This window comes from Mizuhopecten yessoensis, unplaced genomic scaffold, assembly GCF_002113885.1.
Source record: "Mizuhopecten yessoensis strain PY_sf001 unplaced genomic scaffold, ASM211388v2 scaffold2329, whole genome shotgun sequence".
NCBI lineage: Eukaryota > Metazoa > Mollusca > Bivalvia > Pectinida > Pectinidae > Mizuhopecten > Mizuhopecten yessoensis.
Genome location: NW_018404492.1, coordinates 2,040,525 through 2,068,123, shown reverse-complemented (window position 1 = coordinate 2,068,123; position 27,599 = coordinate 2,040,525). Strand labels below are relative to the sequence as shown.

The 27,599-nt window shown below is 33.9% G+C and overlaps 1 protein-coding gene across 2 annotated transcripts in view; it reads right to left on the bottom strand.

The window, feature by feature from the left end:
* LOC110445597 (AT-rich interactive domain-containing protein 3A-like) overlaps positions 1-27,599 on the bottom strand; it is a 62,571-nt gene that overhangs the window by 32,568 nt on the left and 2,404 nt on the right. For both annotated transcript variants that reach the window (XM_021490277.1, XM_021490278.1), the window contains exon 3: positions 23,046-23,118. In XM_021490277.1, the coding sequence (XP_021345952.1) occupies positions 23,046-23,118 (73 nt within the window). The remainder of the gene's footprint in view (positions 1-23,045; positions 23,119-27,599) is intronic.

Below are 27,599 nucleotides of genomic sequence, written 5' to 3'. Positions count from 1 at the left end.
CACTGTTAGTGACATGACTATAGTCACATGACTTACACATGTCACTGTCAGTCCCGTGACTAACATGTCACTGTTAGTCACGTAACTTACTTATGTCAATGATAGTCAAACATACTTTACTAAAATAGCCACATGAATTACATATTACACTACTATAGTCACATGACTTACATATTACACTACTTTAGTCACATGACTTACATATTACACTACTATAGTCACATGACTTATATGTCAAATATGTCGGGAGTCAACACTTTGGCTTTGTGGAGTAAGCTGTGTGAAACCTTGAAGAATTTGTTACTTTTACTTGTCTATACAGTGTAAAGTGAATGTTATGTGTGTGATATGAAAATGAAACAATGACAGATATTTGTAAGTTATTATAGAAATTTAATGCATAATTAATGATCAAAACATCCTATGATTTGAGTAAAGACCAATGATCATCTGTAGATAAGATGATATGACGACTAAAGTAACATACCTGGGGTAATGATATTTTTTTCTTTTGCCTTAGATTATACTTATTTCCTGTAGGAAACTACTACTTGTCACGACAGTACCTGTATTTATAATCTGCATTCCATACACTGTCATGTCTGACAGACATTTAAATAACCTGTTATCTAGGTGTGGCATTATACATAGGACATAGAAGTGATTTTTTTGCACAGAAATATACATATGATTCAAATGTTGAAAACTCTTTGGATATCGATTAATAAGGCTATTAGCTTCTATTGTAACCCCTATCATAACAGTATTAATAGTGATTAGTTAGACTTCAAAGCAAACAATAAAATAATACCATTACTATCCCTACTGGAAGGTTTCTTTTTTGCTGTTTGCTTTTTATTCTCAGAAACCCAATCATGTCCGTTTTTATTATATGCAAAGCACCATTTTTAACATTCAGCCAACATGCAACTACTTAGGTGGAGCACAGAGTCGAAACCAAAAAATATGACATGAAATTATTCAAATGATCCCGAATTTACTGCATAACATGCTTTTTGGTCTACACTTTACTTATCTGTAAATGAAATTAAAATACAACCATGTTAGAATTTACATGGATTGGACATGCAACCAACATGATTGATTCTGGTGAAATATTATAACGGCCACTGACTCATGGTACAGATCTGGCAAGCTCTCCCACAGCACACCAAACAAATATTCCACTTTTCGTGATTACGTTTTTAAACAAGGCCAATTATGAATGTCTATATATATGTGTCGTTTCATTCATGTCTTTCTTTAAGCTAACATATGCCTGTAATATTACTGTAGAATAATTATTACGATTTACAAAAAACAAGATAAGGTCATGCCACTTTGTTGTTTTTTATTGCCATCGGTGAAGGAACCAAACATTTACGTAATGCCATTGTAATATATTGGCACCAAATATTCATTACCAGTGGTATGTGTCAGTCCCAAACTTTAACTGACATTGGATTGGTTTTGGTTTATTGGGTTTAGCATCTTATTTACAGCATAGGTCCTTTAACTCCTTCATCCCTGAAACTCCATAATGAACTATTCCAACCTTTAAATTGGGCGAGTTCAAACGTGTCTTCAGGGGTGAATGAGTTAAGGACATCCCTCCTTGTGTGTTACGTATGCATGTGTGCTGGAGGCAGTATGTTCCTGTATTTGTCTTATGGCATGGATCTGATGACGACTTTAGAGTGCTACCTCACTGACATACCATCCCAAAGACACCCAGTAAAGCATTCCACCCAGTTACATCATACTAACCATGGCTTAACCAGTTGTTAACGTGCTTACCCTAAACGCTGAACGTTCAGCTGGGAATAACAACCACCATTGTTTTAAGGACTCGGGTACAATGCCCTTGGCATGTGATCGGACCTTACATTGACAATGGTATGCGATATCACGAAACTTTTCAATGCCATTAGTAAGTGATTGCCTAATTTGATGATACCAATTTTACATTTGTGTACTGTCGTAACTAAGATATGTGAACTGTTACATTGTGAACTATTGTAGTGCTGTTTTTCCTCTAGTATATGCCGTGTCCTGGTTAAGTCTTGCCCGGACTATCCTGACATCTGGTGCTTACAATATGTTCCAGATCTAACCACATTAAACGTCTGTTATGAAATATAAATGAAGTACCAAGACAGTGCCCTCCAACACCGCGTCCCACCCCCATACACAAAATAGGTCGTCATTATTTATTGATCCTTCCGTTTTCTCAGTGATCAATTTTGGTTTTGTTCCGAATCAAAGCGACACCTGTCAATTCAAATCTATATTAACATGTATATAAATGATAATCACAATGTTTTCTTGGCCGAGGATCGGATCAATAGATGTTTACATTGTATTAATAAAAAACACAGGAACCCCAGGTGATACATCAACTTCCGTATAGAAATCCGACTCCACTATGCTCACAATTTGTCACCCTCCAAACAGCTGTAGAGACCGGTATCAAATTAATATTAAAGAAGGTAGGCGATCAAAATGAAATATGGCTGGCCTTTCTATAACTTAATTACAGGTATAGGACTAGGTAGTTGGCATGTGAGAATTAATGGACAGGTATGATTTAATTGGCACCCCAATGTACAAACATTTACGTGAATACACTAGACCTGAGGTTTTATGTATTTCTACAGTAGCTAACCTTCATCATGGTAATCAACAGCAAATTGCTATTAATTTAAAAAAATCTTACCTGAATATTATACTATCTCACATTTCTGACTAATTGATAACCTTTCTTTTCTGCTCATTAAGGCTAATTATAGGGCCCTTGATATTGATAATTTTACACCTGTTTATTACTTGATATTCTTCCTTATTGTAAAAGTAGAAATGTTCATGGTTAGGAAATGCTGGTGTTTTTTTTGTGATTTCAGTAATTAGAGCAAAAATATCAACGCATGAATAATAATAAATACATTACAGAGATATCTAGGGTTTCAGAAATATTTCCAATGCGAAAAATGTCCTCACAAGATCAGTTTAGAGAGTCACAATGTAAACATTTTGTCTCGCAAAAATCCCACTTCAACAACCCAAGAACAGTTGAAAGAGTCTGCAGTTGTGCTTCAAATGACACAATTGAGAGGATTTTAATTAAGAATAGCAACAACACCACAATTACAACATGTTTTAAATAAAGATTACTGACATATTTGAATGCATGCAAAAATATCTACTCCCATGAAAATTACTGTGAGAGCTTAATGGTCTTTTAACGGTTTTTAAACAAATTTCCACATATTTAGTTTTCCTTGTAATAAACAGCATTGAATAAAGTTTTAAACATTTTTATATTTCTAGTGTTGATATTATTAAGTATGTCTACATAAAGATACCCATCACGACTTTTTTAGAAATGTAATTAACATTTTTGTGGTTAACCTTACAAAGTACATTGTATTTTATAAAACCTATCTGATAACATAAACACCCACCATTATTGTAACTGAATAAATTAAAAAAAAAAATCTGCATTAAAAATTAAATCAAATGGCATATGAATATTAATTAATGGGCTTTAATGCTTTAGTCGGTAAATTTAAATACTCATTCACAAGGCTTGGGAAACAACTAAAAAAAAATGGTAAAAATAATCATAAAATACATTGCACATACTGAACAGTATGAATGAATGTCAGATTATAATCTAACAACAGCTGCTGTCGAAATATTTCTATTAAACTGTGTTATTTTGTTTAAATTCAGTAAGACATTTCCTGATTACACCAATGACATATTCCTTATGCTACCAGAAATTGATGTACCGAAATATTCAGTTTTTAATCAAGGTTGGTAAAAAAACTCTTTTAAACCTAGCTTCTTCTGGATGCAACTGCCTTAAAAAACTGCCGATAATGATTACCCAGAATGCCACAAGATATCCTGTCCTGCACTTTGCCATCAAACCTACCAATCCTGAAGAACTCCCATTGCATGAGAACACTGATATTGCTCAAAATTAAATTCAAATTATCTCAATCATTTTTTTCTTTCCGTAACCCAAAAATGTCAATGTCAACTCCATGGTTTTCCTCTGGAATAGATTTGGAATTTTTTGACTGGCAAGTGTAATTTGAAAAAATGAATCAATTTGGATGAGACAAAACTATATGTCAAATATGGAAATTTCACGATAGAATGTTCAATTTAAAATAATAAGGAGGGAAAAAACAGAAGTGTTAATCCAGTTATGGAATTCAAACGAGACAGGAGTTTGTGAAAAACTGACTCAGTAACAGAACCCATTTGTAATTCAACTTGAGATAGGGTTGATATACAATTATAGATTTCTACAAAACTGTGCAAGGATTAGGAAATACAAAGACTGTCGTCACTACGGTTTCCACATTTCCTGATCGCGAAAAACGATATCACATTCTTTGTCCCTCACATACTTTGCAGTTAAAAAGCCTTTACCATATTTGGTTATCAAATTTATACATCACTGCATCACAGTGAATTGCCCATTACAGCTAATTGTTTTCCATTTATATCACAAAATGGCTTTGGTGAAATCAAAAACGGATGATTTTTCAAAGTTTTCCAAAAGTACACGGACCGGCCATGTTTCTAGCTTACATCTATCGGCGTATTGTATCAATTACATTGACAAGCACTTATGTTTTTTTATCTTCGGAGTCAACATATCAACCAAACAATATTTCAAAGGAACCTATAAATAGTGGTCGATACATACTAACAAACAGTGTGGCCATGTAAAGCCTTGGTCCACGTGATATAACCTTGATCGCTCCCCTTCCCAGCAAGCAAATCAGAAATCGGATACCACCAGTGCAATCATAGGCAATTAATCAACAAAGGAGAAAATGCACACAGCCTCAATTAAAATATTTGTAATCTTTTGCATTTTAGTAATAGGCCAGTTGTTTAGTGCCGGCCAACACGATACATCCCTTCATGATGCCGCAGAAACCATTGTATCGAGTGTTTTTTATTCCAATGCAATATTAATATCTGGACTTGATTTGTTTCAATTCAATTGATACTGATCAGAAAACACACAATTACAATTTACTATTTACTTGGTAGGAATTGTTCGGCTATTAAATGCTTCTAGATTTTTCAAATGATTTAGACAATTCACACTGCCGCTAGGTTTTACTCGCGAGTGACGATCCCCAGGCCCCACCTTTGTCCTCGTAGCCCTGCCATTGTCGCATTCATCAAACATGATCAAACTTTAATGACAAAAACATATTTGTAAGGGATACATAACCTCCGCTTCATTCAGCTTTGTAATAACTCGATAATCAAACAAAAGTATATTAATTTGAGAAATGATATGAAATACTTGCCTCAAACTATTTTCTGATCACTTAGGAGATAAAAACATTTTATTGATACAGAACCTTTTTGTTTCTGATCATCATTCGATAGAAACAAACCCTTCAGTCTGTTCTAATTGATCAAATATTCAAGTTACATACAGGAAATATCCTGAAATTATGATAAACAATAAACAGCTGTTTTCGAAACACTTAAATTTCTTTTCTTTTCGGCGTGTTATCTTATATGTATTAGTGTAACGCTTATAGGTCACGGCACAAAATATTCATCATTTCTTCTGGCATTTCAAACTGAAAGTCGGGCAAGTAAAACGGTCAGAAAATGTCTCAAATGTTTGTATGTAATCATCTTGAAAAAGGTGCTACAGAAAAATACTTGGGTGGTTGGGGGGGTGATGGGTGGGGAGGGGTGACTCAGAAGGTCTGCACAAAACAATATGGAAATTATGATAAAACATTCTTGATGGTACATAAAAATGATTAATTAATTAATGACAGTGAAATTGAAGGACATTTGCTGTAAGAATTATGTTATTTAATATCATGTGAATAATACGGCCCACAGCTTGTAACGGTAATATCAAACAAAATGAATCTATATCTGATCCATGACAGTGGCGGTGTCTTGAGGTTTCTACCGTCCTAACAATGTCCGCTAAATTATTTATTTCTGATCGATGAATGAAACATAGGCAAATGTTGTACTGGCCTAGTTTATAGGGATGTTTCTTTACAACCCCAACAATACCCGGCGAGTAGTTCTGTGATATCTTTATCGTTCTACTTCCTATTAATTAGGTGTTTTTGACAGGAAAACATTCTAAGAAAATAAGTTCTAATCAAAACAAAAAAAGAATCGAAAAATTTGAAAATTGTTTCTGATAATTCTTTCTATAAGTTCACAATATTGAACGTTTAAACATGATTATTTTACAGTTTTACTAGTAAGAACACCAATCTCTCTACCTTGTTCATCACCGGTTTATTTCTCTAACGAAGCTTTCAAAAGGGCAATTGATGATTTCGGTGGACGTTGTATTTATTGAAATGTCAGAGCGATAGAGGGAGGAGGGATGAAGAAGCCTCTCTCTGGTAATGGATTAAATGTGGCGAGTAGTAAACTAAAAGTGCACGCATGCTGTTATACCATAGGAGGCTCAGCGGGCATTTCCATTATAAACACTATGTACATAACTGTCACTAAATATTCAGCTTCATATCCTTACATGCAGAAATCCTTTATTTCCAATCCCGGCCAAGATCTTGGAGTATTAGTTGTGATGATAGAGGGATAGCTATGGGAGGGAAAGTCAAGTAGGACATGACATCGCAGCCCACATAGCCCACGCAGGAAGCAATCGTTATGATAGCACACTAAATCCTGTATAATCATCAAGTATCAATAAGTTAAAGGTTACCAATGGCAGAGTGTGTCGGAGAAATCGGGACGATGACTACGCGGACAGACACACACTCCATCTAATTGAATATGGATATAGTTTATTGGCCACACAAATTCACATGGCATTACAAATCCCTTTAAGTATCTTATAATCAACCCTTGATAGCCATTTCCTCCAAATTGCCATGGTATTATACCAAATCATTGACTCTCATTTGATTTAATTGTGTAACTAGGTGCTTTCTGCCAATCTCCGCGGGTACCAGTTCCAAGCAAACTTCTCTGAAGGTACCAGTTCCGCACACAAAAGAGCCAAACATCCCTGTGATCCAGATCCAATACAGAAATTACAAGGGATCTTGGAGGTTACAATTATAAGGCTATCAAAATTACAAATGTCACAAACGCTTGACTGTTGACATCAGAGCTCACCATTGTGACATCAAATGACTTAATCAGAAATCAATGGAATTAAGATGGCACAATGAAACGATGCCTTTACCCCAAGGAAAGCTGAAAAGACGGGACTGATTAATGATCTTAAAAATGTTCCAATGCAATAGATATTTAGTACTACTTCCTGTACACAAATTGAAATGTTTAAAAAGAAAAGAAAATATTGCTGTAAACAATAAATGTATGATGTTCCTTATCATAATTAGAGCCAGCATGTTCATTTGTTACAAAACAATTTAATCTATTTTCAAATGAAATTTATAGGTTTTTTTATTTATTTTTTATAAATGTCGAATATATTTGAAACAATAAGGGAATTTATATCTGGTCTAGTTAAGTATTTATTTTTGTAATACTTTTGGATTTGTTAATGATCTTGGGGGCCTTTAATCCTAAGCACAGATGGCAATCATCAGTACTGATAAGATCCCCGGGGATACAGTAGACATTTAAATGTAGCACTCTCCTGTTTATTTTGCCAAAACCAAATCTGACACCCAAATAAAATCATGGAACTAACAGGATTTATCAAGCAATATCATTCTATTAACATACCAGAAAATATTTGGCATCAGATTTCATTGTGCAAGACCTGAAGCAGAATTCGGCTGCTGATAAGTGCCCGACTGCCTCCATTGGTCAGCATTCTGAGACCCGTGGTCAATGGCAGTTTTAATGCCAATGTCAGACATTGAAATTCTCATGGCTGGTTTGCTCATTATGAAATAAATAGCTCGGATGTTAACATGATAAAAATGTTGGCACCAGTTAATGTCAAATCTTTGAGAATCACACCGATATACCAGATGGTAGCCTGCGATGTCGGGATCTACACGGGAATCGGGTGGTCAATACAAACAACCCTCAAACTGACCGTTACTTTGAGTATAAACCTACAGGATGGAGTGACTAATGTAATGCATTCTATTACCTTTGATGGAATTTCTAATTTCACTTGAATAAAAAGCATATTATTCTATTTCCTCGTGATATATTGGACTTTTGCTAGCTAAGGTCTAATTGAGGATGTTCAATAGATCTAGGGCACCTGTTTGTTGGAGGTTAAAAATAGTACATGACTTTAAAAGAAGTGTTTCAGTGTACTCTCTAAATTAAATTCCAGCTTTAAATAGTATCCTTTGCATAAAAATAGTTTTATAATATTTTAAATTAAATACTACTTTATGTATAATGATACATCTTACACATTTTTAAACTCACTGTCTATAATAAATAAAAATTTCTACAAAACAAAAAATAATTAAAATTACGAAGTTTTCTTCACTATGGAAGAATGAATATTGACATATTTTTTCTCCTTCATTGTTAGAAACTATTTTCTAAATAGAAATACATAAATCTGCCTTCAATCTGAATTAATTAGAAAAAAATATCCTCTGTATGAAATATTAATATGAAATCACTTGATTGTGATCATATAATCAAATGCAAGAATTTGTTTTTCAATACACGCATTGAAGTAGGATAAATGATACCATCTCGGACAGGAGAAAACCTTGAAACGTTGTAATTGATGGAGCATTTAAAAGACAGTTATTATTACACAAAGGACTACAAGATTGTGTCTCCCCCTCCCTTCAGCCTGTGTGAACATGGGGGTCTGGAGGAGGGAGGGGCTACAACCGTGTTGTAACCATGACATACAGTAAAAGGAGACAAAATACCCTTTCATACATATATTTATATTTTTCTGTTCAATAACAAATTATTCATAAGTATAAGTATTGCAGCTATTTTGGGACTGCTATATCTTATTCTAATATTTCGAAAATATATTTTCCAAATGTACCGATATACACACATGTACATGCCCCTCCTCACCAAATAGTGTTCCTGTAACAAAGGGTCCCTTTTCCTAACCTCCCCTCCATCCCCAGTCTCCCCCTTCCTTAGTCCCTCCTGAGTCTGTAACAAATTTCCCCTTTCCCTGCTTCCCTTCATCCCCAGTCTCCCCCTTCCTTAGTCCCTCCTGAGTCTGTAACAAATTTCCCCTTTCCCTGCTTCCCTTCATCCCCAGTCTCCCCCTTCCTTAGTCCCTCCTGAGTCTGTAACAAATTTCCCCTTTCCCTGCTTCCCTTCATCCCCAGTCTCCCCCTTCCTTAGTCCCTCCTGAGTCTGTAACAAATTTCCCCTTTCCCTGCTTCCCTTCATCCCCAGTCTCCCCCTTCCCTAGCCCCTCCCCAGACCCTCCTGACCAAACAGTCATCGTGTTACCCGTTTGTTTTATTTATAAAAAATGATCAATCAGTCTAAAGTTGAAGTTATTTTACTGTAAGGCAGTTGATGTCCTCACACCATATTCCAGCAGAGTCTGATAAATGTTTGATCTGGGTGTAATAATAACAAAAATAAACTCTGAAATCCCATGTATGAAAGGAATTTCAATGCGTAAATTATACAATTATGAAATTAAAGTTTTTTTATTCAACATGTCCTTTATCTGTGCTGGGTCTGTGATGTTATTGGCCCTATAGAACATCTAAGGCTGATCGGGTACAATCCAGGTTAGAGACGAGATTTAATTGAGTGTAACAAGTCATGAGAAAACAAGCTTCTTAAGTATTAAGATCAGCCCAATCTGATGATAGATGCCATCAGGGATAAGCTCTATGAAATCGTTGAGCAGTAACTGACATTGTATACAGTAGGGACATAAACCTATTTTCACATTACCAAGGAAAAAATTAAAACATTTTAATGAATAAAAAAAAATCAAATAAAAGAACAGACATCCAAACTTCTCCCATCTTAGTTTTGTCACGATCAATTTCAAGTATAAACTGTTGATCTTGGCCAGAAATTTAAAATCAAAAGATTTGAAAATTACCAGGAGCAGTTCTCTAACACCTCCGGAGACATGTGCAGGGTTTACGACTTAGTAAAGCCGAGTTAAGAAATCGTTAGTAAACTTTACAGCGATGATAACATTAATCGGGTGGAGGAGGTATTCGTTGTAGACTTCTGGTGATAAAACCAGCCTATCTCTGAGGATTAAACTTGTCAAATGGATACAGAAAATATCTTTTTATATTTTATTACTGGAACAGTAAAATCCAGGGAGGTAGTCATGGATCCTGTAGTTTACTTCCCAGTACATCTGGTACTTTATTAATGTGCGTGCAGTCTACGTTCTGAATTACTATATTTCAGAATTAAAATTACGTAAAATAATAATGTGCTGGCTGTTTCTTTGTGAAAAAAGATCACAGAAAGAATTAACAAATATCAATTTGTGCTGATGAGTTAACAACTTCATAATATGTTTGTTAAAATTTTTGAATTCAATCTTTGGAATGCTATTGTATAAAAATCTCTGTTAAAATAAAAGTATTTCCCTGTATATAAGATTGCTCTCATTCAAAAGATATGCATATTTTGATTTCAGTTTAATACATGTACTGTATAGTTGTTAACTGTCACAGGCCTTGATTTATACTTTTGAAGTTGTCCTAATCAGACCTATAGTTCGAGGGGATTAAATTTTGTGCAAAATAACCAGAAAAAAGTATGTCGATTCTGAGGGTACTTCTATATTTGGGAAGTGAGAATTATTTTACAAGTGTTTTGAGAAGTAAAGTATTTTTTAAATTAAAATATGATATTGGTTTGTTTTTATATCTTCAAATATTCTGCAGTAAACTTGTTTTTTTTCTGTATATCCACAGAAATTATAATCCATGACGGTATTAATTTCTAGATATTCATGCTATCTTTGGTGACTGTGGATATATAGCGAAATTCAATCCCATACAAATATTATCAACTACAGTAATAAGTAAATTATCAATGATTCAAGTTTTTCCTTTAATGTACCTTATAATGAGCCACTAAAGTTTGATACAACTGAATCTGGGACATCTACAAATATCCATGTGATGAAATTTATTCCTGAAACCTAAATATCAGAGAAGTAGATAAAATGATCCAGAATGTATCCAAAAATGTGACAAAATTATAATAGTCTATCTGTAATACATTAATTTTGTTCATGTATTTAAATAGTAATACTTTTTTTTCTTCTATCAAACTTATCAAAAGCTTTTAGGCATTATAAGATATATATATACTGTTTGTATCCTATTCTACGTTATAAGATATATATATACTGTTTCTATCCTATTCTCCATTATAATTAAGATATATATATATACTGTTGGTATCCTATTCTACATTATAAGATATATATAGATACTGTTTGTATCCTATTCTACATGAAAAGATATATATATAATGTTTGTATCCTATTCTACGTTATAAGATATATATATATATACTGTTTGTATCCGATTCTACATTATAAGATATATATAAATACTGTTTGTATCCTATTCTACATCATAAGATATATATATATACTGTTTCTATCCTATTCTACATTATAAGTTATATATATACTGTTTGTATCCTATTCTACATGAAAAGATATATATATAATGTTTGTATCCTATTCTACATTAAAAGATATATATATAATGTTTGTATCCTATTCTACGTTATAAGATATATATATACTGTTTGTATCCTATTCTACGTTATAAGATATATATATATATACTGTTTGTATTCTATTCTACATTATAAGATATATTTATATACTGTTTGTATCCTATTCTACGTTATAAGATATATATATATATACTGTTTGTATTCTATTCTACATTATAAGATATATTTATATACTGTTTGTATCCTATTCTCCATTATAAGATATATATATACTGTTTTTATACTATTCTACATTATAAGATATATATAAATACTGTTTGTATCCTATTCTACGTTATAAGATATATATATACTGTTTCTATCCTATTCTACATTATAAGTTATATATATACTGTTTGTATCCTATTCTCCATTATAAGATATATATATACTGTTTTTATACTATTCTACATTATAAGATATATATAAATACTGTTTGTATCCTATTCTACATCATAAGATATATATATATACTGTTTCTATCCTATTCTACATTATAATTAAGATATATATATATACTGTTGGTATCCTATTCTACATTATAAGATATATTTATATACTGTTTGTATCCTATTCTATGTTATAAGATATATATATACTGTTTCTATCCTAATCTACGTTATAAGATATATATATACTGTTTGTATCCTATTCTATGTTATAAGATATATATATACTGTTTCTATCCTATTCTCCATTATAATTAAGATATATATATATACTGTTTGTATCCTATTCTCCATTATAAGATATATATATACTGTTTGCATCCTATTCTACATTATAAGATATATATATATACTGTTTCTATCCTATTCTACATTATAAGATATATTTATATACTGTTTGTATCCTATTCTACATTAAGTATCACTTCTGCTATATATACACTACAGGAAAAGAGGATTTATTTGTATACAGAAGAAAGGTGTTATGCCAAAATTTACATAACAAATGCACTTCCTCGTACTGGAACACAATGTACAGATAGGCTCAAGGCCATAAAAAACCTGAATTGTATTGTTATAACACTGACGATGACTTCACATTCAGAATATAAAGACATAAAAACAGCCTTGTGTAAAAAGACATCAATACATGAAATGGGTATGCAATATCAACAAACAACTACATGTAATGTCTTTTGTTTTGTATGTTTTATAAAGACAAAAACATGCATTGCGTATGTTTTATAAAGACAAAAACATGCATTACGTATGTTTTATAAAGACAAAAACATGCATTGTGTGTTTTTCAAGACAGAATACAGGTGTTTGTTCTTCTTGAAGACATAGAATTTATACATGAATTGCGTGAACATGAAGACACGAGATCATACTTCAAGTAGGCTTCAACTGTGTGCTTTATAGATGCTTGCTGGAGACATCCAAACATGCAAAGAGGCCATATGTCTGCAGAAAAACAACAGTTTCTTCAAATTTAAAAACTGCACTAAATTTAATCAAAACAGGAAAACTTAATGCTACCATGTTACTACTTACCAGGGTAACTTTGTCACTATCTACTGAACTAAATAAGTTACTTCCTTACCAGGTAAATTTGTTACCACCCACTGAAATAAATAAGTTACTTCCTTACCTGGTAAATTTCTTACTCTCTATTGACCTAAATTGGTTACTACCTTACCAGGTAAATGTGTTACTCTCTACGGAACTAAATTGGTTACTACCTTACCAGGTAAATGTGTTACTCTCTACGGAACTAAATGTGTTACTACCTTACCAGGTAAATTTGTTACTACCTACTGAACTAAATTGGTAACTACCTTTCCAGGTAAATTTGTTACTACCTACGGAACTAAATTGGTTACTTCCTTACCAGGTAAATTTGTTTCTACCTACTGAGGTAAATTTGTTTCTACCTATCAAGGTAAATAAATTTGTTACTACCTATACTGAGCTAAATTGGTTACTACCCAACTAAGTAAATTTGTTATTACCTTTCAAGGTAAATTTGTTACTAACTATCAAGGTAAGTTCATACTTTCTTTGCTGTGCACTGACAATTTACTCAGGTATGTGATTTTCCAAGTATGGTTATCGATTAAAAAACTTATGTAAAAGTACCGCCGATTTTTTCTCAAATTATCACACGTGGTAAAGATAAGAATCGGTGTTATATATCAAATACTCCTCCTGGTATATTCCTAATATCACTCCATCTCAGATGTCAAAAATTCATAATTGTTTCTTAATTGGTCAACTTGATATAACTCACAATTTTCAAACAAAATCAACAGCTTGATGGCTGAGTTAGTTATAAGCAGGAGAATTTCACCTTGACTTTATAGTCATTAAATGCTCATAGTTTAGGTTGACTGTGAACATTATCAAAAGACTGCCTGGCTTTGTGTCAGTTTAAGGCAGATCAAATTAGGCTTTTACATATCAGGTGTGAACGACTCAAATTAGCCAGCGATAGATAAAATTCACGGCAGAAATCATGTTTAAAAACTAGTTTGATTGAAGTAGTAAATCTCTCTCAATTGACAGACACCATAAACTGAAATCTTAACGCAATGAAAGAAAATCAAAAACATTCGATCCAAGTCGGGTCTAAACTTTATATACATATTTTCTGTGACATTTGTTATTTATTATGCACTTTTCTAATAGGATGATCATAGCTACCTCGTTATGCACAAAAGCCGAGACAATTATACACGCACCACGAGTACACGTATCACTAGCGCTCCTAAAGCTTCTCGAAGGATTATTCTTCAAGTTAGCATTTCATTCTCACCCTTTTATGCAGAATTTTAACTTTAGATATTTTGTTTGGCCTGTTTTTATAATATTTTTTCCTGTTTGTTTTGGAATAAAACATGGTATAAAAAAGTTGCCCCTTTGGAAATGAAAGGAAAGGTAGAGAATTTGTTTGTTTGTCCGTGGCCTAATGTTCGCAAGGCTAAGGTCATGTGAAGATTAATTCTGATAACAAAGTGCAAAAACTTTAACCTCTATGCATTATCAGACAACGAGCAGGTATACATATACTGTGTAAAGGTGGTTAACAGGTGTAAACTGCCTTTGAAAAATAATCCAATGCCACCAGAACACATATCTACAGCCAACAATAGGTGTGCAATTAAGAATGATCCATACGCCTATTCCAGGAGAAATTTCAGGGTTGCATGTTCATGCAACCAAGATTGATGGAAGACAAAAGGGAGATAGAAAGATTCCGTATATATAAGCTATATCTGCTCATGCAGATCAAAGCCATCAGAAGAGCATTGTTTAACTGGACATGTAAGTCTATACGAACACACATCCTTCAAACAGTTTTAAAAATTGATGATACATGATGTAATACAATATATTTTATATAGCACCAACACAATAAGATCAAACTGGGTCACAGGAACGTTTTAAAGGCCTATCAACACAATATCGTACAACTTAGTTAACTGTTTTAGGAGCGGAAAAATGAGCTGCCAGACCGTGATCCGAACCCAGGACCCTTCAAACTCTAGATGGACACTCGACCAATTGAGCTACCTGGTCACCGACGATCTTCCCAGTCCAGGCTTCACTACCAAAGACACAACTATTAACAACCCAGATTCGGGTATCCCCTTGCCAAGCATACACATGGTACTTAAAACAAGGGATTTGAACCCGGGACCCTCCAAACTCTAGATGGACGCTTAACCAATTGAGCTATCAGGTTACTGATAATCAACCCAGTCCAGTTCTGCTACAGAACCATCCAAACAATAACATCTGATAATACAGAGCCACAAGGAAATCTGAACAGACCATCACAACAATAAGACCATACAGGAGTCACTTGTGTTGTACATCAACCCTATTGTTGATTCAATCACAATGATGCCCATACAATATTTGCATCTGTGTTTACAGGGGATAGGATATAAAACACCTCCATATCACGCTGGGGACCAGTCTGATCAGTCTCACACACATGATAAATACTACTAGTTTTGAAAAGCTACATAGGAATGCTACAAATGTATTCAAATTAGCAAAACAGAAGAATCTTGTTTTCTCATTAGTGTATGATACATGAACACATGCTAAGCCTACCTTTGATAGAACATGTCCGTGATGTTGACCCCCCTTCGCTTCCTGTGATTCAAATTTATTGCTCAAATGGCATAAATACATACTTGATATAATTTCTACACTAAGGTAACCCACAGAATGCAATTCGTGGCCTGTTAACCTTTATTTATCCAGACAATTTGCGTTTTAGCTTTAAGTGAATCATCTCATGTTAATCAAGCACTTTATGTCGAGGCAGGGGTCCTTCGGCAAACATCCCAGAACACACCGCAGCACCCAGCAGACGGGCCTCGGCAACAATGCACAATTTGGGTTCATAAATACATCATATTTTTGTCTAATTGGTGACTAGTATATTAACTAACTGTGGTCGAAACCGTTATAGAATAAGGCATTATAATTGATGCTACTTTCTGTGGGGTTATATGACCGCTGAGTTGTATCCCGATTTTATCCTCAGACTGCGTCGTCCTGAGTCCATTAATATTGGAGGCCTTCACCATCTTTATGAGTATGGGTGCTGAAGAGGCTAAAAACATATATCCCATTTTATGAGTGCATATGTGCCAAGCTTGCTTCAATAAATTTATTAATATACTAAATTATGGCAGAATTTGACAGCTGATCTTTTTGCAAGTATACAGGATGCAGGGGCATTAATTCAAGCCAGGTTTTCCACTTTAAGGGTAATGCCCACTGTTACACATTGTATGCGATTCGGGGATGGGGAAACTTGGTGGGATATATGTTCCTCCACATCCATCATACATGTCATCACGCTAGTGTGGCTTTCATTAGACCAACATCGCTTGTGCATTTTCCTTTATTAAGATTTACAATCACATGATATTTGGGAGGATTCAACCACCCTAGAACTGTTTTCCGGAGTAGGAATATCAATCGTATTAATAGTGACATCCAAGTACCAGTGGACTTTTAAAGGCCCCCAAAACAGCCATTTCCCCCTTCCCGAGGTTTGCTCGTCCTCCTTCCCAGATCTATCAATTGTTGATTCCTTTAAGGGTCCCTCTTACTGGTCTGTCAGCTGTGACTTTCAATCACTTCTCTAGGCAGTTCTCATTCAATTTTCATATCGGGTCATAGGTCAAATATTTGATGGGTTGCAGAATTGAAATGTAAGTGTCTCTTATGGGACTAATGGAACCTAAGAATCATGTTTATTGCAAACTTCTGGAAATTTTTTGTTTCCAACTTGGCTTATCCTCGTAAAAGAGGCACATTTTATATCCTCAAATTGCTATCACTTCTGGCATTCCCCATTTAAAAATATAAGTTGATGAAAATTTTAATGATTATAGATAGCATTTAAAGAGATAAATCCTCGAGCCACAGCAGAAGTGCATGCTTGATAGATACATTAAGAGATGTAAACTTGAGCAAAATATCTGGAATAATAAATGCCAACAGTAAATATATACAGGAATTCTCATGTGAAATTACATCCATTAATTGCGGAGGAAATAGACCGATCTTTGTTCAACAAAGTCTGTACTACTTGTAGTATATAAGTGATAAAGCTTACGGTAATTGTAGAAGGCTGAGGCAGTACAAAAAAAAGTCTGTTAAGATAATCTCTTCAAATAGAATTTAATATTATAAAGTGCATCTACTCTTAACAGGCTTATAGTTTTTAATTTCTCTGAAGTACTTAACATCTGATGTGCTTCCTTTTCCTTGCTCTGTTTCAATGGGAAGCAAAATGGAGCATCACATTTATTTCAAGAAATTGTTGCGTTTCATTTTTCTTTAATCAATAACAGATTACAATGTCTCTATAAAAAGCTAGCTAACAAGGTTAGTTTGACTGTGAGAGCAAAGATACAACCTCTGTAGCCGTAATTACTAATAGCCCTCACAACCTGGAAATCAGGGGCCTTGTATTATACAGGCTAACCCTACCCAATCAGCAAAGAATGACCAAATAAGGCTTGTCAATTAAGATTTAAATAATTAAAACAGTTAATTAAAGTAATATGTGTGTGACCTGTACAATGCTCAAGTACTGTAGTGTGGTGATTATATCCAACTAATGGCCCTTAAATGTGGAACCTAATTGATCAAAATTGTTGCAAACGATTAACTCAAACGGCAGAATATGCTAATTTTCATTGTAATTATAAAACAAGTTTAAAGTAATCAAGCAGAAGTAAAAAAGGTGAAAATCAATTCAGACTTTTTTTCAGTTAAGGGCTGAATTTACAAATCTTATTATGGCCGATATTTGCACCAGATTATTTAAGACGAATTAAACATTGATAGCAATTTGAAGGATTATCACCCAATCTTGGCGATCTTCCTCGAGCAGTGGATCCATTATACAGCATGAACCAGTGGACACCACTCTGTCAACTCAAACGCTCTGTTTCATGCCAGAGTTTGATATTTATAAATCAATCAGATTGATAGAATCGTCCCACGAAAATCAAACTGCTGGTTTCTGGCAAGGTGGGTATAGAATTAAATCAATCTTTTGTCTTCGTCTAATGTTAGACTATAGTTTTTGATATGAATCTTCACACACATTCAGGATATTTTGATTGGAGTTAAATCAAGTTGAATTTTTTAAATCATTGATACAAATCTGAACACCCAAAATTAATGATTTGTGATTCAATGAATCAGGTACATACCACACTAGTGGCTAGCAGATCAAATTGGCACGATATGGACTGATATCTAAGGAATACATTGGATATCAATCTTCACACTTCAACACAGTATTGGATACAGAGAGCCCTAACAATATGGCCTTAACTGGTCCACAATGCGTAAGCATTTCAACACCAATGTTTCTTCGAGGACAAATTTAATCTAGTGTTTAATAGCTCAGCATTGAGTGTTATCTGGCAGTACATTGGTAGGGTATAAAATGATATTACCTCCAATAAGACCGGGGCTTAGTGTGGTGCGGCCTTATCTGATGTGGAACTGTACCTAATAAGTTTGCACTTCGGTTTACATTATGTGTCGCTGTAATCCTGTCATCACCCTTATCTATAAATAACACACCGTTTATTTTTAATTTTTTTAATTGTATTTAGAGTCGTGCAAAAAAATCAACGTTAGTTAGTTTTAAAACAGGACAATTCTTTAACAAAAACTATGCAAGTAGGTTTATAACCTTTGAACAGAAGAATCTACAATAATGCAATGTATTTATTTTTACGAGATATTTGCTATTTAACTCATCACAGACCCGAGCCAAGTAGGTAACTCTTGAGACGTATCGTAGACATTTATGTCTCAAAATATCTCTAATTGACTCGATTCAAGATACAAAAAGGTTATAAAATAAAAAGCACTATCAAATTCATTATCCTGAAATAAACTGCTATCACATCCCTCATCAGAGTTTTTTCTGAACAGGTTACTTCTATAAGGTGTTATCTTGGGCTTCCGGAGTTTTTGAGAAGAATATCGGGAGGGGTGATTGAAGGATGAGGAGGGGTAGGAACAACAAAATGATGGAAAAGGGGGTAGAGGGTTAAAGATGTCGAGTAGTGGTAAGGACTATGAAAGGTTAATGAGAGAGAGGGGTAAGGGTTTTAAAAAGGTGTTGAGAAAGAGGGGTAGGGACAATAAATGGATGGTGAGAGAAATGGTAGGGACTACAAAAGGATGGGGTGGGGGAATAGGGGCTTGGTAAGAATGGCGTGTTGGAGTGACAGAAAAAAGATGGAGGAAAAGGGGGCAGCTAATGGTAAGGATTTAAAAATAGGTGGAAAGATGCGAAAGAAGAGGTTAGGATTAGGAAAAGGAGGAGGGAAAAAGAGAAGCAGGAAGAGGAGAAGGAGAAAGAGGAAGGAGGCAAAACAAAGCAGTGACAAAAATGTTATTTTCCGACGGCTCCGTCTGCTCTGTCTCGGCCATTTCAGTCAGGGCTTGTTACAGAAGCACCTTGGATAACATCTTATTAGCGGAACAGTATCAAACAATATAGGTGATAACACCATCATAACGCTGATACATCACCGTGCTATCTCCATACCTCCCAAATTCTGTCAGCCTCACTGTAGACCCAGCATTGCTACGTATTATACCCTATGATTTACTGTTTGATAAAATCCTGGTGTGTCAATCCTATTGAAATTAAAGATTTTATTTGAATACCAAAGAAGCGCCCTGCGATAACCAGCTGCAGTTGTGATTATTATCTAATAGTTATGTGGAATCATATAGCCATTTTATGAATATATATCACAGTCTGTGAGGCTATCAGGATTTCAGATAAATCCGTATAAATTCCTCACTGAGTGAAAGGTTTAGCAAGGAGATGATACGCGGCAGCGGCCTCCACAAGGAGAAGTGGGTGAAGACGTTTTGTCAGACCCTTTGGGTATATCCCTGTATCCTACCAAAGTAATATAACAAATAATACTACCTCACAACTGCATCACTTCAGAAACTGATAGCACCATTTATAAAAATATCAAAGCCATATTTTTATTAGCTGGTAAAGATTATAATCTATCTAATTTTATCATATAGACATACATGAAAAAAATAATTTTATGAAGAAATATATACATTTACATCCAATTATCTTAATAAAGACTTCGACAATATTTTGGCAAATGTTGTGGAAATCGGCAAAAATGTTTTATGTTTTGAAATGCAATTATCATATCTATCTCCTTAAAGTTTAATAACAACACTTGAAAGTGATTGACAAAATCATACGTAACTTATAAATGGCTAACAAGTTAAAATAGATATAGAGAACAAACTGTGTATATTGCTGATGTACAAAATACATCTATTTATACGAAAATGTGTTTGACAAGTTATGAAATGAGTTCCACAAGTTTTATCATCAGCAGATCTAAGTAAGGGGCCAGGCTAACAGGACGACTAAAACAAGTTGATGGATTTTTATGTTCATCCCAAAATATCGCACAAATCATGAGAAAAAAAGGAGCTGACACAGTAACAAATAGAAGGAATTTATATACACAAAGAAAATTGTTTGGTAACAAATAAACTACACATCTTGTAGACAAACAATAGATTTGAAATTTGAGTGGCTTAGCTGTTTGTTTAGGAGAGCCATGATAGAGCTTTTCTGATGCTTACAAGATAGGGGGGCTAGAGGGCACCGTTTTACCATTGTTCTCGAACAATTAAAGAGGTGCCCAAATTATGGCACAAAACTCAGCAACTGCAGGGGAACCGAGGGGGAACAAAGTGCCGACTTTGAAGCTGAATATTGTTTGATATTACCTGTTGTAGTTATAGGGAGTATATCAATAATATGAGGCTTAATATTGGTCTTTTATAATTTAATGTTAGAAAATATTTTAAACTGATTTTCTGTTATGTTTTTTCTTCAATTGCACTGTCTCTTTCATAAAGCTTATATTGTACTTAGTATTGTATCTAGATAATCTGAAAGAAACATGATCAGGACACAGCTATATACATTTGTTATCTGAATGAATCTATCAAACATTATTTATGCATCTCTATGAAATACCAAGACACTGACTCAACTTAAATTATCCAATATTTCATCTCAATGATTGGGGGTTAGAATAAAGTGATAAATATATTTGCACTCTGTGTACATATGAGAGTCAAGAGTTTGGCCGAGCTGTGTGCTGCCCTCTGTTTGTTCCTATTGTTTGCTGTCTCGACGGTCCCTCAGGTCGGAGCCTAGAGTAACCCCTATTGTCAGGACTGGGTGGGCGGATCGGCTCTCTATTACCGGTCAGTTCGGGACAAATCATCTTGTGATATATCGGGTCAAGGATCACTGGGGTGGTATATTTATACATAGATATATAAATTATTGTAGTGATGGATATGAGCAGGCCACCCTGTTCACACCCCATATCACTATCAAGTGACACACACAATTGACACTGGTCTTGTCTCTGCTGCTCGCTCCGTCAAATCAACCCTCAAGCATCTATCAACTCCAGCTATCATAGACCCCTACTTCATCCCCTAAAACTTAATTTGTTTGGGCTCGTAACAGCAAAAACGCCAATAGTTCATGAACATTGAAGAGCAGAGAAAACATATCAAATGGGGGGGTAATTGTTGACTGGGAGTGATATCTGTAGGAGTTAATCAGACTCGGAATCGCTCTGATACGTCTCACAACAATTATTGATTAATACTTTCCATGATTCGCAGCAATCAGACACAGTTCTTAGCCTAGCCCCTCGAAAATGGCCACATTTATTTCCTCGTATGGTAGCATTAGGTAGCGAGGAATGATAGGCGTTAGACAGGAGGAGGAAACTAGCCTACCTCCGGGCATTACATACGCTCTCCCATATAATTACTTAAATACCAAATTATTTCCTTAATAAGCTGTCTTGTATAAGGTTCTCATGCAATCTAACAGATGTGTTCAACAATAGAACTTTAAATTTCTTAAATACTATTATTCATTTGGGAGTTAAATAGCAGACATGCTTGATTTAATGCAAAAGGAAACGAACAAAATTTGTTTCCATTTCCACAGCAAATACCGACTTTAATACCTGATTATTAGGGACAATCGAAGATAATTAATACTTATCATCTTATTGAGAAATTTTAAATTTTGTTTGCCATAAAAACTTAAAAAAAAACAAAAAACTGAAATTAAATAAGTCCTTGGAAGATATAAAATTGGCAAAAACACCTCACCGATTCCCTGAGAAATAATATGATCCTCATTTATTAACTTATCTGGTTGACTTATCACAAGGACCAACGAAGAAATCATGTCATAACAATCTCAAATTAAAATTTAATATTTAAACATATTTTATTGACAAAATTTGTATTGGATAACATTTCTATTCATGTATATGAACAAATCACATTGAATGTCAAACATAATTTGTGTTATTAACAAAATTGATTCAAATGTAGACATTACCATACAACTGTTTATGACTGATCAAAGCTACACAGTGAAATGAAATGTCATTTTGTGAGTGAGGACTTGAGAATGTAGGGTAATTTAACAAAATTTAAGTAGTAACATGAAAATAAAAATTCTAATATTACTGATAATATCCCTGAATCAATGTGAATAAATAAACAATATAATTTGATTGTTTGCAATATTTCGCCAGACAAGATGCCAGTCATGTGAAAATTTATTCATATGAATTATTATATTCATACATAATTAAAATACGAAAATATGGCTGATGAGATTTCCTCTGAAATTTTCTAATCAGCATTCCTCTATGCCTAACCACTCAGGTATCCATATGTTTGAACCATCTTTAAAGTGTTTTAATGTTTTAAGGATAAGTCATAAGACTAAAAACTTACCCCTTTTTTGCATAAACTGAAACAGGTCATCTAGAAACTCTTTCCTCTTCGGATCTTCACTTAATTCATAAAGCTGAAAAATAAAGGGAAAAACTTTTATCAAATTTTGAATGTGTATGAATACATGATTTTCAAAAAAAAAACTCACCACTAATATTCTATTAAAGCATACAATTTTAGTGCAACACTATTACCAGGATTTACAGGTTTAAGAGTATAAAAAAAGGTGTACAGCCTGACATCAACAGAAGCAGAATGTTTGAGAATATATAAATCAGTGCTCCAGTGAAATTTAAAGTGTGGAAGGTCAGTTTTGTTGTGGCACCCCATTTCACATCGTAAAAATTATCTTTTAAAACTAATGAACATGCTCTGGAAGTGCATCCTTTTTTAACAAGTAGCATAATAAATTGAATATTGCTTTTATTAATTTAAGATAAAATCTACAGTTGTCCATGCACCAAATTATCAGTAGATGTTCTCAATCCCTTTTCTTTTCTTAATTTAAAATCATCAGTTTTTCCCCATCTCCTCCTTGTAAAATTGTGTACAATGTATCTAAAAAACTAGTTGTTGTACATTGTTGTACACTGTAGACCATATTAAACTCAGCACTTGTTAGGTAATCTACATAGATTAGGAACATTGTTGTAAAATACAGATTATAATTATCACAAGCTAAATCTCTGCTGTTAAATTTGAACTGAAATTTTAATTTTAGATAGAATAAGATAGATATCAAAATTACTGGTTTTACAACTGATCCAAGTACTGTTCTCATATCAGCATATCTTGAAATCTATATACAGTGATCATGGCAATTTTGCAAAATATATTTTCATCTTTATCCAATTTAATCTTCAGACCTCCTGCTTATTTACTAAACGACCATTAGAACTAAGAATGCTTATTTTGTGTTAGGTATAAGAAGTAGGCCTTCTATAATACTTTGAGTTTGTTTAGCCTTCAAATTACTGTTGAAATTGCTAACAAATGTGCTAATAAAGATGAACTGAATTTAATTATTATATAAAAATCTAGTTTAAATGTTCAGTGTTCTTGGTTCTCAAATGATCAATAAATATATCTGATCTAAAGAATTCATAAAGTACACTCTTTATGTTGATGTAGTATGCAATAAAACTATTTGATAATTGTCTATGATAAAACTCTGGTGTTTGTGATCAATATACAAATTTTCATTCTTTTCCACTGATAACTATATCAGAATACAATTTCAACTACTAACTTTCTGAAATGCAACACCCAGAGCAAACATGAATGGCTACAAACATAAATTCCAATGAATTTCTTTCATCTATAAATACATGATATTAAATTGAGCATAATTTAGGGATTGAATGTTCCATTTCTGATGAATGATACTTCAGTTTATATAGTCAGAACCAATTATTCCACAATTCAAAATTAAAATGGCACTATTGAAATTTTTAAATTACAATACCATAAGGTCATACTATCAATCTTGTTTTGAAAGGAGAATTTGTAACTATGAATTAAACAACCCAATCGCTTTAATTTCTCAAGAAAAACCTTCACAGTCAGATATAAAAAATATTAAATAAAATTCTCAAGCCTAAGTAATCGGCTACAAGATAGATAGGTATCAGAGTATTTATCACCTGGTAAAGCTTTCTTCTGATCTGACACCGGAGGTCCCCTATCTGACACCGCTATCAACCTTAACCCTTATCAAACAGTATCAAATTATCATCAAACTATCGGTCAATTTAAGAATCCCTGGGCTGAGGAAAATTACTAGGGAAGTGAAGAACCATCCTTCACTGACAAAAGTTTCTGTATGGGGGTCTGAAGGCTTTCATTTAATGTAACCTATTAGTTGGGGAAAGCATTAAGATAATCTGCAATAGGTTGGACGAAAATAAGGGAAGATTATTTTTAAAATAATTTAAATGAGGTGACCTATTTTTGTTTATATATTGCATTTGGTTTCCTTTGAAACAATTACCTGTCAATATTGTGTGAAACATTACTCATAATTTATATGGTGTTTATATTGTATGGAAAAAACACGTATTTAAAAAGTTTTCACGATAAAAGATATTTCCCTCTGATAATCAGATATTTCCCTCTGATAATCAGTTTTAAAATTGTACTTTCATTTTCCACGTCAAAACTACGTGTTTTGTTAGCGCACCACGGTCACGTGACGACAGGTATCGATGTGGTATTGCCACCTCTTGATCTCCTACCTCAGACGTAAACAAAGCCGACAAGGTTTGAAATCAGATCCAACACACCTCCTTGTTCCGGAGTCCAACACTCCAACCCAAACAAACACGAAATCTGACAGATTCCGCTCACGTGCTCCCGCAAAGCATGACGAAGCGCGTGAAAAAATAAGTCAACTTTTTGTGACTTCACACAAAAGATTTCCGACTTAAAATTCGTCTGCTTAGCTGGTATACATGTGTTCTTGATACAGTTGACAATACCTTGATTATATAACAGATTTAAATTTGATTTGATTCAAAATAAATGTAAACACGACACATTTTTCTCATTTATCTTAGAGCTTGTTTAATCAGCTCATTTAATCCCTCAGTGAGAGTTTGAAGGTGTTTTAAAATTATGCGGTTGAGCTATTTTTGGGGTTGCATCCTATGCACAGAAGAAAGTTAAATTTAATGGTTCCTTTTTTCATTAGTTCGAGAGCTTTGAATTAAAATGCAACCAAATTGGCCAAAGATGAGAGACGCCAGAACAGCCATGCGTGAAGTTGTGAACGACGCAGACTTTGGAATCGATGGGGTGGAAATAGCTAGTTAAACGTTGTACATTTTATATCAAACCTCAGCCTTATTTATAAATAAGTATCGTTAATTTGGGTCTATTTCTTTTGATAATAGTATCGTCATAAATTCGTGAAGAAAAACATAAGTGGGATTACGGTAGCCAAGTAGTCGGACGCTCTCGACTTGATAAATCAGAAGCGGTTTAATTAGACAATTTCATGCCTCCTCTAATGGCGGTGGGGTCTTGTGTCCCCCAGGGCAAATATACACCGCGGGCACGCGCGTACGTCTGCCGGTACAACACCCCGACACATTTCCCTCTCAAGGCTCACATCCCCTTTTTCAGCAATAATTTGAAAATAGAAGTAGCTTAAATTGACGTCGTTAAAGTAATGTTAATACATACGTTTTCTATGTTGATATTATTATAATCAAATAATGATTTATTGATGAAGAAATATCCTAAAACTAAAAAAAAAAATCTGTCATTTTCAAAACTAGGCGAGTATGAATATGATTTTGTATAATAATTATTGGTGTTTATATGTTTCAGTCTTTGTGTTATCATATATTTATAGAAATTTCCCTGCATGCAAACTAATAAATACATTCAATTTTGAATTAAAAACGTAATGTATTTATACATTTCCATAGTTCTTACCGGGTAATTAATAACGAACTAAAGTGATCGTTGAAAAGAAATAATTGTGTTCAAGTATAGTTATGTTTGACAAATCTATAATTTAAAATTGTTACTTGTATTAGAGTCAATAGAAACACAAAGGAATAAATTATTGGGGCAAATTTCCTGTAATACGGATGTTTAATTCGCCGCCCCCAGCCACTGTACCCGACGACAGGTCTGGTATGGCACTATGGGGCTTTAATTTGGCCACCTTCCCGTTAAAGTGGGAAATGGGCCATATGGTAAGATCCTCGGTCCCACCGGCAAATCACTATTGTCCTTTCATTTATAACTATTACACGGAACAAAATATTATTTAATGCATAATTAATAGATCGAATTAGACTATAGATCAAGTCAGGGTATATTGATCTGTTATTTCGATATTTTGATAGGGGATTGTACACTGGCTTGGACGCTATATAGTCCCATACAAACAGGATCCAACGTTTATAGTCCAACCAATCTCATGAAAATTGTATTATATATATTTCTATTACAAAAATACCATAAAATGCCTGAATCCGTAGTGACCAATATAAAGTGTAGTTATGGCTTTTAATCATTTATATGGTTCTACGATTTTGTTTACAATTAGTTATCACGGAATCCAAATTGAGCAAGGTTAATACAGGGAAAGGAAGTCTCTTTATATCGTGAAATATTAATTAATATGGGCATATAAACAGAGGGGATTGCATGCCAACGCCGGCCACAGGGCGGGTAAAACCCAAAACAATTAAATGCATCATGATTCCAGTGCTGGCCCTATCTACTAGGCCGCCGGATATAATATCCATTTCTAGATCCTACAGACATGTCAATATATCCTGTATCGAATATAAAATTATCTAATGTCGAAATGACATAGCAATATTTATCTTATATGTGAAATTGTCTTCTCCGAGAAAAAGTATTTACAAAAAAACATGTTTGAATTCCCCGAGGAAAAACTCAATTTCCGATTCTATTGTATTTGGTGATATATGTGTCAGCGGTGTAAGTATAATACAGGCTAGAGTCTGAACAGTGTATACCTACGTAGTTTTTATTCTGTAGCCATTAAGGATTTAAAATTATGGTTTTTACAGC